Below are 13,922 nucleotides of genomic sequence, written 5' to 3' on the forward strand. Positions count from 1 at the left end.
CAGGTCCGTGTCCGCGGGCACCCCAACCACCCTGTGCAGGAAGCCGGTGCTCGGCCGGCAGTCAGGGAGTCACCGGGATTCCGTGCAGCTCAGTCTATACTATCGCTATACTGTACTATATACTATACGGTCGCGAAAAGAGTATACCGCGGGCCCCTTTTCTTTCTTTCCGCGAATGTTGTTTGTTCCTCGATGCGGGGAAGCCTTTGTGCGGAAATGACATCGACGGCGCCTCGGCCCGCCTATGGGCAAACGCATACAACACGTGGAAAGAAACTTCACCGTAGTGCGTAGGCAGAGTCACATATTCAAGGAGCAAATGCCTCCAGATTTTCTATCTCGCCCCCGCTCTTACTCGCGTCTGCGCAGAAACGTAGCGCGCCGCGAGAAACGCCACGCCCCGCTGCACCTACTAGAAGAGTCCCAATGCATCATTGAAGGACCCTGCTAGTAGCAATTGTAAAATTATCCCAGGGTGGAGGAAGGCAAGACGTGCGGGAGTAAGGTGTGGGCGTGAAGGTGGCGCCACAAGTGTTGGCGGTGTTATGAAAGGGATCTGTGCGGAGGGGCGGAAGGTGAGGCTGACGAGAGATGCGATAGGGCGATAGTGCAAGGTGATATTGCCGTACGGCGAGGAGCGCGTCACGCATATCCATTTCCGGCGGGGGCGGGCTTGCTCGGTCACTCGAATCTTGAGCGATGGAACTGACCGCCTCGTTGCCAGGATGGGCCGCATGAGCGGGCACCCAGGTGATTTGGATAGGGCGAGAGGAAATGGTATCGGAAAGCAAGATTCCGATGGCCGGGTGTGCCACCCGTCCAACCGCGTAGTTGTAGACCGCAGGTTTGGAGTCGCTGAAAATGTACGTCGCGGAGGTTTGCGTGATGGCAAAGGCAATAGCTGCCTCCTAGGCTGTGACAGAGCGCGAAGTGTTGACTGAGGCAGTAAGGTCGGAGAGAATTGTCAGTGACTGCAAGGGCATGTACTGGGTATAGTAGCGGTACGGGGCGGCACCCACATAAACCACGGCGGCCTGCCATGGTGGTGTTCTGGATGCATATTTTTAGGGAGGGGATCAACGGTTAGGAGGGAGGAGACATGGGAAGGTATGGGCAGTCATGTGGGAAGAGGAATAAGAGTGAAGAGTTAAAGAGTGGAGAGAAGTGCACGACCCGGGTGGGTGCGGGAGAGACGGAGCTGGGCCGTGCGATGGGCCTCCGTCAGCTCTGTAAGAGAGTTGTTGACGCCCATCGACGCTAACCGAGTCGTCGAGGTAAATGTGGGAGGGCACAGGGCCGACTTATAGGCCTGGCGAATGACACTGTTGACTTTGTCTTCCTCGGAACGAGAAAGACATATGGAAAAGAATAGATGAAGCGGCTGAGAACAAAGGCCTGGACCAGGCGGCGGAGGTCCTGTTCGCGCATGCCGTGGTGGCGATTTGCAATGTGGCGTATGAGGCGGATGGTGTGGTGTACAGTGTTTGCGAGTCGAGTGATGAGGGCGGCGTGCTTGCCATTGGACTGAAGAAGGAATCCGAGGATGCGGAGGCTAGAGACGAGAGGAAGGGGTGTGTCGGCAAGGGAAAGGTACGGTGAGTGGAGTAGGCGACAGGTGGGCCATCCGCCGAAGCAGAAGGAGCGAAAGCTCCGGTTTGGTCGGGGAGCAGCTCAACCCGATATCCCGAGCGTGAGTCGCCACCGCGTCCACACCTGCCTGTAGAGTGGTCTCCATGTCGCCAAGATTACCGGTGTTCACCAAGAGGGTGATGTGATCGGCGTAGAAAGTATGAGACAGCTAGGATAGTGCGTAGAGCCAACACCACCTAGATAGTGTTGTTGGTAGCGCTCGTGCCAGCGGGAAGAGGGTGATATAGAAAAGAACAGGGGACAAAACAGGGCCTCGGGGGAACCCTTGTTGCCAAGGGAGAATGAAGGCGAAGAAAGTGGGCCGTATGAGATTTCGGCTGTGCGGTGGGCGAGGAAAGCGGTGACGTAAGCATGGACACGGGCTCCGACATAGAGGGAGGAGATAGCGTCCAGAATGGCTGTGTGGTGTACATTATGCATTGTCGAATGCCTTGGTAAGGTCCAGCGCCCAGATAGCTCGAGTGCGTTTGTGGTGGAAGGGGTGTAGGAAATCCTCGGAAAGCTGGGGCATGACGTCCTGGGTGAACAACTGGGGGCAAAAACCGAACATGGAGTCCGGATACACGTCATGATCATCCAGATAGGTCTGGAGGTGGGCCAGGATGACGTGCTGGAACAGCTTACCGAGACAGGTGGTGAGAGCGGTGGAGTGGCGGAGGTGTTCAAGGGCAATAGATTTGCCGGGTTTGGGGATGAATGAGCCGCGTGCATGGTGGCTCATGGGCGTACGTCCCTCCAGGAGGAAGGAAGAGTGCCAGCCTGCCAATGCCACAGGGAAAGTGCAAGTCCTAGACATGCAAAGAGACGCCGTGAACATGCACAGCGACCACCGCAGCGTCGAAGCACCAACTGAAACGGCGCGAGCGCGGTCGCTACATTGATCTTGACGGTGCGACGCCCGTTGTGCCACGGGGAAAGTGCAAGTGCTAGACATGCAAAGAGACGCCGCGAATATGCCCAGTGAGCACAGCGACGTCTATGCAAAACGCTATGCACGAAGGCGAGCTCTCTGATAGAAACACTGCCTCTTGCGTTTGCCGATCTTTTGTTATTGTTTCGCACTTTTTATATTTCAGTCTGAGAAGTTTTAGCATAAAAGGTATGCGCTGTCGGTGTTTTGTTTCATCACATAAGTTTGTAGGCTGTCATTCTCAAAACTCTTAGGAATGAGTTTGTAGAGAATATCGACAAAGAGAAACTTTAGTGATTGAAGCAACAATTTTAGTGTCATATAGAATGCTGCGCGGCCTCAAACACCGCCGATTGGAATCTTGGTGACCGTGCACCCATATGGCATGAGTACGCAGCTTCCTCGAGTACACTAATTGGGAAATACTCAAGCATCTCACTCCTTTATGGACCTCGCCCTCAGCCAATCCCTGGAAATATTGATAAATAAAGTACTTGCCAACACGTCCAGTACCCTTGAGATAATTCATAAATGGCAGACGTTGGCTCACCGAAAGAAGGTCCTCTGCCCCCCGAATATGCACCTTCTGCCAATCCGTACGCGAAGCCAACTTGCAGCATCTCATTTTACACTGTCCCACATTCAATAATTACCGAGACGACAGCAATATTTTGCTACATTGGCATATTGAAGCTTTACAGGACGACATTCTCCAAAACCCCGATAACCTATGGTAAAAGCCCACTTTGGCCTTATTGCAAGCGGCCTGGCTCGCACGATTTAGTGGGTGTCTACCTCGCCATTGTACGTCCCTCCTCCCCCACCAGCAACCTTCTGTCCTCCCTTTTCTTAATAAAAAATAATTCACTCAATAAAAGAACTAATCAGCTCGCAAAAAAAAAAAAAAAAGCTGCGTCGGCCGGGAATCGAACCCGGGCCACCCGCGTGGCAGGCGAGTATTCTACCACTGAACCACCGACGCCATGAATTCCATGTCCACCCACGACCTATTATAATTTTTTGAAATCGCTTGCACAATATGTATTATGTTACGCTGAGTTTTATTCACGAAAGAAGGAACATCACAAAACGTTGCCAAACGATATTCGGCTACGTCGCTGCCACGTCAGCTGCAAATGAAGAATGTTTCAAGCATTTTTCAGAAAAGGTAGGAATATCATCCCAAAGGGAGCCAGCCAGGTTGAAATGCTGCAAAAGGAAGCACAAGAACTGCACTATCTTCGCGATTGGCCCACGATAACGGTTAGACACTCACATGGAATCGCGGTCCCTAAGAACGCTACTTATGCAAACACATCAAAATGAGAGGGGGCGGGTGACTGCGGGATGCCTACGCTGGTCAAAGGACGGCATGCCACTCCCTGATGTTGCAGTCACTTGCTGCGGCAAACGCTCCCGCCAGCCGATGGCACCAAGAGAACAGGTGCGTGTCTCAGTCCAAGCCAGCAACAATTCGTATCCGACAAAGCCCTGGCGTCGCGTGAATACCACAAAGAGGATTGTTCAAAACAACCGCGCTTAATCGCTTTCATTTTCCGCCTACCATGTGGCGTCATCTATGATAGAAAGAAAGAAGCGCTAGACATTACTCTAGTGAGTTGCGCACGTTACCGCGATTCATCCGCCCACTACACTCCGTACGCTCTCATTCCTCCACTCGTCTGCTGTAGAAAGTTGTTTTGCGTGTTATGTCGCTTTCGTGTTCAGTTGCTGTTCGCTATGGGCTTGTCACTGCGCGTATTCAGTTCACAATTGTCCATTAACTCACGGCAGTGCTTTCTCTGTTTCCTCGTAGAGGCCTTGGCATCTACCGCCAATACTTAATCTGCCTACAAGATCGCCTATCTCTTTCTTTGCCGGGTACAATCATATCAGTATCGCCTAATCTCTCTATTCCGGAACAATCCTTCTCTGCTTCTCTTCGTAGTGCGTGCCGCTGTCGGCGGCTGTGCGTAGTGCGGACAGAATTTACTCCTAGAAGACGGCTGAGTGGTTTTCGCCTTCGGTAAATGTCTAGTGTCAGCTGATCAAACCTGAAACCAAGAGAACTGCCCGTGTTTCAACCCCACGTACGGAATCCGTGCGTCCGTCAACAGCTGTTGGGGATTACCGCTCGCGGGGTGGTGCGCGTGTGTGTTTTCCGTAGCATAGTGACATTGTTTTCTCATTTCGCCGTGCAGCGTTTGAACGGTGTGGTATTGATTGTCACCGCTGCGACAGCGGTGATACCGGTGTCGCGACCGCCTCATCGGTCTTGCCGGTGCTGATTGGTGGGTGTGCCCGCTCCGGCAGCTGCTTGTGACAAGGCACTCCCTCCGACAGCGCGATGTCTCTGTGGAACAGTCCTGGCGGCGGTCGCACCGCCCAGAACTACGGCAGCACGCAGCGAGGGTTCGGCGGCATGGAAAGCCCATCACGAGCTTCAATCGGTAGGTTTGCCTCGGGTGCCCTTTCGCTAGCGGGCCCGCTTTAGCAAACGAGCAAGGCAGCTGTGGCCGTGGAAATCGTATATCGTTTGCGAAGTGGCCAGCGGTGTAGTCGCGTTTTCATTACACGGCGCGCGCGATCTTGTCGGTAGCACTTGTTATCGGCGACATTACCTGCATATCGCAGTCACCATGGCGCATTCTAGAAAACGCGGGTTATGAGCGACTACATTTGAAATGTTCGGATGCAAGGCACGACACACTGCTAGCCACGTTTACCCGGCCATAGGTTGTTTACGCGTCTGTTCTATTAAATTTAGCCGATGCATTACAGCCCATTCCTCGCATCGTCACTTAAAGACATTGGTGAAGAAACCTCTTCTACTAGAGTCAAAGGCACCTTATGTTCTTTCTTTGGAGGCAGCACGAGTTTCATGTGTAACAGTTGGGGCAGGTCTTTCAAAGGTTTTAATGTGACCTTGCAATATTGAGAGCTGAAGATCGGCCACTTGTTTAGTAAATAAAAGCAAAGATCTTGATCTTAGTACATTGATCTTTAGTAGAACAGTGCAAGATATTTGAAACAGCCAGTGTATGAGCATACAAAAATTTGCGCCTGTAAACCTGTCGCGCTTCTTTTATAATATTAACATGCAAGGAAATGGATATTGTTATTCTTATGGTGTCACCATCATTCAATGTGCCGTTGCTCTTTGATTTCACAGTTTAAATATCAACCCCTCATACCTTTCCTCATTGTCTCAGGCGCTGTCCATTTGCAGATGTGATTAAAAAGAGATTGCTGTGTTGCAATATACAGCACTTTATCTTATCGCTTGCCAGGAGGAATGGCTATTGTTCACCAATAACAGTCTTTTGCATTTAGATGTTCTGCTGGGGAGAGTGCCTACTAAGTTAAATGTTGGGAGGCATAGCTACATGTGCCTCGTGACTCTGCGTTTCAACTGGTGCCTGAAAATGACGCTGTCAACTTTGCCACTGACCCCAAGACCTGTTGCTTTCATTTTTGCCCATCAGATACGTCTCAGCGGTACCACCAGCTGTGCGACAACATCAGCTCCAGCATATTTGCCATCAACAATGACTGTGAGTAAATTCAAAAATTGCATGCTTTCCAAAGGCAGCAGGGAACCAATGTTGAAACTTCCCACACTGTACTACTGACAGTAATGCGAGCATAAATAGCATATTGAATAAAGACAATTTTTAGTTGTACTGCACATGGTATTTTTCGGGTTGCTGCCCGCCATCACTTGTCATGAGGCATGAATGAATTAGTTCTGTTGAATGTACACGAAAGCCCATATGTGACTAGCATTGTAACTTGTCCCATTTTGGGCCAGCAGAGGCCGGCCTTCTTATTTTTTCTGATGTTGCTAGTGTTTAATAAGTTTCCTGCCTTCCCTGTATGAGCAGTTGAAAAATTGCACACAGAAATGTAACTTGCGCATGCAAAGTGACCTAGAAGATGAAGCCAACTTGATGATTCAACTTCAGTGCTTTCACCAGGTGGTCTCCTCCTTTCTAGTCGCCTCACTATTGCTGCATGTACGTAACTTTTAACGGGATTTTCACTGCTGTTGAATAAGAAATCATACAAATGGTATGGGTGAAGAATCAACATTAGGGCAAGTTGATACTTACTGATTGATTTCCTGGTTAAACTTAGCATTGCGAAAAAGGAGCACATGCCTCTATTGATTCAGTATGCTGTCTCGAAGACATTGGAGCCCAGGTAGCTGGAATTGGTTGGGCACTGAAGTCCTTTCATACTGTTTCCAACTGTACTCTGCAGAAAGACGGGACAAAGGGCAGCGTGGAAGGAATATGTTGGTGAAATCTGCATTTTATTTGTGCGATATGTTTCTTTGCCTACTCTGGTGGCTCAGTTACTACAGCATTCCATTGCCAAACACAAGGTTGCGGGTTGGATTCCCAGCCATACTACTGCATCGTAATGGGGACAGAATTCAAAAATGTTTGTGTATTAAATTTAGCTGCATGTTGTAGAGAAACTGAGGTGGTCAAGGTTGCTCCGGAGTCGCCACCTACGTGTGCCTCTCGTAGCTTGCGTGTTGCCTTGGGACATTAAACCTCATAATTTGGCTTTGGAGTCTCCATTTAATTTAAAGCAACACTTGCATTTCCTATATTCCAAGTAAGATTATTATGTATTAGATTGTGTAGTTGAGTTTTTTTAAGCAAATGGATGAGCGGTACAGAACTGCGATATCTTTCTGGTGCGCAGTTACAGATTTGCGTACTTTGTGCTTCAATTTTTTCAAAAATTTTTAAAAATTTTTTTAGAGGGTCCCTGAACGACCCCTTGGGCTTGGTGAAATACCATAGTCCACGAATAGCTTACGCTGCTGTGCACATATCAGCCAAGTTTTGCTGTTGTACAATGTGCGTGGAGCTACAATGTGCATGAAGTCACCTTTCTTTCAAATGCTTCTTTTTCAACAGAAGCCTGTCTCCTTACTCTCTTAAGGAGGCAAGCTTACACTTTAGTACGTAATAAAGAACATTCCCACATGCGGCTGCTATTGGCAGCTGTGGTTGGCCAAGTGCAGTGTGGCACGCTGAGGACAACCGCATTTGGCTTATGTTTAGCGTGTCATAGGCACCATAATCGGAAGTCATGCCATCTACTTTAACATCCCAAAATGAAATTTGAACCGCACGCCACGATGACAATTAGAAGGCGGAGCACTGTGGGCATGCCCCACTGCAGCGTAGCTTTCGCAGTGCTAGGCATTGAAGAAGGAATGGGAGCATAGTGGAGGCCATGTTTGATTGCCAATAGCTCCGCTTCTGCTGAACGCATTGAAGTGCTTTCGTGGAAAAGTATTTCTAAAATAGCCCATTTTCATTTCAAATGCCTTTCTCCACTTCGATAGAAAGTGGTTCAAGGCCCCTTTGAAAGATTCCAGGCCCCACATCAAAATTTTGCTTCCTAGAGTACTACAATCTAGTTTTCTCTTTTAAATTTTATAAATTTCTTTAAAATTTACCCTGCAGTTGTCTCATATATGTAAAGGCATTTCTGCATTTTCCTTGTATTATTTGAATACAGAAGTCGGAGTTGGCCTGAGCTAAACGTCCCTTTTAAGGGGGGCCTGAGCCACCCCTTGGGCTTGGTGAAAAAAACACACTCCACTGATAGCATATGCTTCTGTGAACATCTCAGCGAAATTGCACAGCCATGTGCAGTGCATAGAGCTCAAGAGCAGTGCGTGAACTACGCGAAACAGTCCATTTTCAATCGAATCTTTCACCTTTCCCATTCCGAAGCTGCGGGCAGCTTGCATATGTCATCATATGCAAGATTCCCATAGACAACTGCTATTGGTTGATATTTGACATCAGTCAGGTGTTTGCATGATTGTGCTTCTTCCAACTGTTGCTGTTTACATTTATTGGCACAGGTAATAAACAGGCCTATGGAAGCGAAAATTAGTGTTTCAAATTTAGATAAGAATTACGTACTTCCAGAAGAAGCCGGCTATCATCTGCTCATGCGCAGCCGTGGTGTCAAAGCCGTCAAGTCTCACTAATTTCGTTTAGTTTCGAACACTAAAGGCCAGACCACACGTATGCTTGCCAGTGTGCGCTCACTACTGGGCGCTCCTGTCTAGACACCCTGGCAGACATCGCTTTGTACTGAGCCATTGACAGTGCTTCAAAATGCGCAATTTGGATGTGGCCGCTATCCGTCGGTCCTGCTGGTGCAGGACAAAGCTGGTCCACACTGCATGGCGCGGCCAGACTTGAGCATGTGAGCATGAGCACACACTCCAGCCCTGTTGCGCGCATAGCAAGCATTGCGCACAGTTGCATGTCTGCTGGGTAGGTAGACACCGCAGCAGCTGCTGCGGGGTGCCACGACGAGCCTACTCTCTGAGCTCAGTGTGACTGGCTGAGGACAACCGCGTGCTGCGAGTGGTCTCTGCGGGTGACATGATTCCACGTGTGTGAGGCGAGTTGGCCCAAGCGCCAAAACCTGACTGGAACAGGTTGTCTGCTTCCCCAAGTTCCACACCTTTGAGGTGTGTCACCATCATGGTCTAAGCTTGTTACATTAGGAATTCTTTCAGCTCAAATCTACAGTGTGGCATCCATCGCTTACCCTGTGTGGGCGCTGCCACCGTACTTGGACGAGCAAACGTAACAACGACATTTTGTTTAGCCCTCAAAAATTGTCTGATTGCTGTTTAGATAAGTATGATAGGAAATGTCCTACTTGCCATTCGGTGCAAGAAAAGAGAGCTGCATGTAGCTATTTACAGTCGAAGCTTACTATATCGAACCCGTTTACATTGAATTATCCTCTATGTCGAACAATTTCAGAACACGGAATAGTTGCAATGAGTATATAGAGCAAAAGTTACACTTACATAGAATTTCAAGAGGCACAAATGTGCCCCCAGAAATTGGCTTACCCTCACAGTGGCAGGGAAACCTGCCAACATATCTCAAAAGTGGTTTAGCCCAGTGGCAGCGCTCCATCCGCTCGCTCTCCCTACCGTGACCGCACCACGTCGGGCGAGCTGTTGACACCCCGCTGCAAAAAATGATCCTGGCTCGCCGTCAGTGCTTGTTCGGACAGCCAATCAGAGGCTCTTGTGCCCTCATTGTGCAAGTATGCCGGTTTTCAAGCGAACCTTTCTTTGCCTCTTCTCTCAACTTTTCCCATTGCTGCTGTTGCTGCTGCTGTCTGGCACATTGCGTCGGGTAGTGGTTTAGAGTGTGTGTGTGTACATGACAGGAGCAAGGCAAAGATGAAAAGGCCATGCGAGAAACTCATTTGAACCTGCCGCGGGGTCCAAATGAGTTTGTAATGAGAAAGATAAGCACTGCAGAAACTACAGTGCTTACCTTTCTACTGATGTGCGAGTCCATGGGGGACGTAGATAGAACTGTAGAGAGAAGGGGGGAGATGAGGCAGTTTCCTTAAAAGGGGAGGGGGGAGGATATGGAAAAGGTGATGTGAGATGGCAAGGAAATGCTACCACTATAACACGACAGCGGTTGCAGGGAAACTGAATAAACTTAAGTTAATGGTAAGGTGCAGTACGTTTCTGCTATTTCTAAAAAATAAGCACCATGCGAATATGTACAACTTAGGCAGGGCGTCAAGAAGCAGGGTCCAGGCGACACAAGAAAGCGGTCGCATGTCAAATCAACACTTCTGTGATGGTGTCGCGACCAACATGATGGTGTCGCGGTCGTGGGAGAGCCCAAACATGAAGACTGCATTGCTGACATCGTACTGAGCACAAGAAGAAGTGGGCACAATGACGAACGCTACAACGATCCTTTGCTCACATCCTCCGAGGTAATTGGTGCGCTAGCACTAGTCCGGCACTTCTGCATGAACGTGGAATGTTACGGCCTCAGCTGCTCTGACTCTTTAGACAATGTAGAGAAATGTGTGCTGTTGCAGCAGAAAAGTTTCCCAAGCAGAATACAGGACTATTTCATCCGGAAGTAAGCTAGTTTCATCAATAAAGTGCTTTTATAAATGCTATGTCCTTATATGACGTCCAGTTATTTAGCAGGCTTATATCGAATTATGCCCTATATCGAACTGATAGGCTTTTTTTTTTTCGAGTTCGTTATAACCGGGTTCGACTGTAGTACACTGCAGAGGCAAACAAATTTTTGCTTTAAAAAAAAATATGTCAACAGTTACCGAAGTTGGTCCATTGCTTTCTTTTTGCAACAATTTGCCTTTATGGTTATTTTCTATTACTCGTTGCTGTGATTACGTTACCTTGCAGCAGTTACAGTTACGATATTAAATGTTAACGCCTAAGCTTGCATAGAACTCCATTGTTTTTGCAAATGCATGGCGTGCAAAAAAGTAACCAAATTAACTATAAAAAGATTAAAGCAGATTTTAAAAAATAGCTAGACCTCTGTAATTGGTGAAAGTTTCACTGCGCTGTCGCAAATACCGTATTTACTCGAATCTAAACTGCCCCGATTCTAAGCCGACCCCCAAATGTCCGAAGCCAGAAAAAAAATTAAAGAACTTACCTCGAATGTGGGTCAAACAAATAAAGTGAGGACAGCGTTCACAAAATGAAAACAGCATTTATTTAATACGAACGTGCCGAGCTCACTCTAAGTTATGATCACTCCTAGCGCAGACCACACGCACACTTGCGGACGCGCGCTAGCTCGTGTCTGCAAGTGCAGATAGTGTGGCACGGCTCGCACACATCGAAGCGCACAGTGATCTCGGTGAACAGCTCCTTTCTGTTATCAAGCGCTTCATTTCCTTATCGCTATGATCACCTCGTTGCGACACACGCAAAAGGCATCCCCCATTGCACCCTCCAATGACGGACGTTTTTCTCATCGATGCCGAAGTCCCCCCTGGCTTGAACATTTGACAATGCCTCTCCAGCTAGCACAACTTTTCATTTGAAAGCAGCACTATAGTGGCATCGTCTGTTTGGTGCCATTAAGATGATGCCATGCTATGGGCCACGCCGCAAGCATAGAGATGCTGCACCCCGATTCGACACAGGTCAAAATAGTGATGTCGCTCATGTACTTCACTTGGCTACTGGCATGGCTAATTAGCAGCGAGAATTTGGAGTGGCGCCTTCTCGCGAGCGACGTCGCGGCCATGACACCGCTCGCTCCAGCTCACTTGGCTGTCGCGCGCGTTCGTTCCTTTCGTGTATGCTTGGGGTGTGGGCGGCTCGAGCCGTACGCATTTAAGGATATGTCGGCTTCTTTCTGCTGCCATGCTTGAACTGCAGTTTCTTGTTCAAAAGCGCGCGAGTCAACAAAATTGGAAGCTTGGATATCACAAGCTACATAGCGTTGAAGGGGTCCACTGCTTTTGAAATGCATATATGTGCCGTGTCTGTCCATAAATTTTGCGTAAAAAGAATGTCTGCAAATTCTACGTGCGAAGTTGTGTATGATGCTTCGCTAAATACTTAACATTCCCTTAGTACTTAGCTATGAGCGACATTGCATTTTACATGGAAGAAAAATCTTCGTAACTGCTGTCAACATGTTGCCTGTGTTAGAAAGATACGAAGCTGTCATCATGATTTTTATTACTCCGGTGAGTTGTTCTAGTCAAATGTGGCCACTTTATTAATATGTAAAAGGAAGTTAGGTGCGCATTTCATATGAAAAGGTTTCCTGCTACTTTCACCGCTCTCTGAAGCAGGTCTCCATAAAACGAATTGCTCATGGCTGCTAACACAACGGCGTGTCATGTAGAGTATTTACACAGTTAATTCATAAATACCATAGTAGCAATCACCTGAAAGAAAAGTTTCATGGTTAAGATTGAGAGCCAACCAATTGCAAGCGATCAAATGATTCAAGGTGGCCCTCAGTAGCCTTTATCAACAACTATATGGCACACTCCTCATGCAATGGTAGCAACCAACTGTCGTTATGGCAAGGTACGCATTGTTGGGGAAACCCATCAGTTCACTACAACTTCAAATTGAAACCATGAAGCAGTTTCTTACAGTGCCAATTGCAATGCATAAAGTATACTTCCAGTACTATACAGCGCAGTGCCTAGAAAAGTAAAATTCAAACACCTTCTGCCTCAACAGGTCTCGATCTAGCGTTGTTTAATTATACAAACGGAAAACTATCCACTTCGTCTGTACATAAAAGAGTACTTTGCAAACCTTCATAAGGAAGACAACACAAGCCTTACATATTTCATTTGATTTTTGACCCTGCAGTGAGGAATTATGATATCTTCAATATGTCCCATCCTACTAATGATTGACACGTCGGCTTCTTTCTGGCTGCAGCCATACAGTCCAAAAGGCATATTTCACTAAAAAATTTGGGCCGAGCAGCCTGTGTCAGTTCGCCAAACAGATTAATCATGTATATTCCTCAAGCAACAAGCACCAGTAAATTGCTCAATTGAGTTGAACATGTAGCACAGAAAAGGGGATATATATTGGTACATTCCTTTTTGTATTCTGTGAGCAGCTGCAAGCCTCAATTAGCTTTACTTCAAATTACCGCCACTTAAAATAAACATGTAAAGAACCGCCTGATGTTGAGAAGCAGTGAAAGAAGCAAGTGGTGCTGGTGAATCTAAACTCATGTTATTTCTGAGCGTTTCTGTGAAGAAATGCAAAAATTTGATATTATACCATGCACTACTCGTCGTGAGCAAACCTGTTGTAGCAGATTAAAATCAAGGTAAATGTTGTAGAAGTCATATATAGCCAGCGTTTGTGACATACTTGTTGCACCGTGGCAGGTATGGTGTCATAAATGGATTCTTATTTGCTATGTTGTTGCGGTTGTCGATTCGCGCATGAAAAACCTGCACCTGGCTGGTCTGCACTCCTTCGGCTGGCACTGTAGCGTTACTTTTGGAAGCTCTATCGTCGTCTAAGAAATAAGCTCTTTGAATAAATTTTTGTAAACGAAGATGTCATAAAAATATATTTTAGACAACCGCTATAAGTATACAAGCAGCTGGAACAAAGGTGAACTAACGAAAACACTGCAGAAGGCACCCGGACACCGCCCTAACTGCAGCAGACAACAGGCGCGAGTCCATGCCCTGACGTCACGCGAGCGGCGCTCGCAGCGCCCCTGTAGTTCGTTCACGGGGCTAATGGCGGCTGCGATAGTGACTTTTCTAGGTGGCGCTAGCTATGCACCATATTTATTATATTCAATTACAAACTGGCGCATTTTTAAAAATCCTCGAACCTAAGCCGACCCTAGAGTTTGGTATATGATTATTTGAAAAGAACTATCGGCCTAGATTTGAATAAATATGGTATTGAAAGAAAAGGTCTTTCCAAATAGCACCTCCCCTTAATGGTGGAACCAAGGTGTTGCTTCAATTGGCCTTCTCAATGTTTTCTTTTCCT

The 13,922-nt window shown here is 47.5% G+C and overlaps 1 protein-coding gene and 1 non-coding gene across 3 annotated transcripts in view; one reads left to right on the top strand and one right to left on the bottom strand.

Annotated features, from left to right (window-relative positions):
* Nucleotides 1-3,471: 3,471 nt before the first annotated feature.
* TRNAG-GCC (transfer RNA glycine (anticodon GCC)) lies at nucleotides 3,472-3,542 on the bottom strand. The gene has a single exon. It is a non-coding gene; the product is annotated as a tRNA-Gly (tRNA).
* A 665-nt stretch (nucleotides 3,543-4,207) lies between these two features.
* LOC135905329 (syntaxin-7-like) overlaps nucleotides 4,208-13,922 on the top strand; it is a 44,003-nt gene continuing 34,288 nt past the window's right edge. Inside the window, exons 1-2 of one of the 2 annotated variants that reach the window (XM_065436362.2) lie at nucleotides 4,208-5,010; nucleotides 6,046-6,114. In XM_065436362.2, coding sequence (XP_065292434.1) covers nucleotides 4,908-5,010; nucleotides 6,046-6,114 — 172 coding nt within the window. In that variant the 5' untranslated portion in view covers nucleotides 4,208-4,907. The remainder of the gene's footprint in view (nucleotides 5,011-6,045; nucleotides 6,115-13,922) is intronic. The other variant, XM_065436363.2, reaches the window with a different exon arrangement.

This window comes from Dermacentor albipictus, chromosome 3 (assembly GCF_038994185.2).
Source record: "Dermacentor albipictus isolate Rhodes 1998 colony chromosome 3, USDA_Dalb.pri_finalv2, whole genome shotgun sequence".
Taxonomy (NCBI): domain Eukaryota; kingdom Metazoa; phylum Arthropoda; class Arachnida; order Ixodida; family Ixodidae; genus Dermacentor; species Dermacentor albipictus.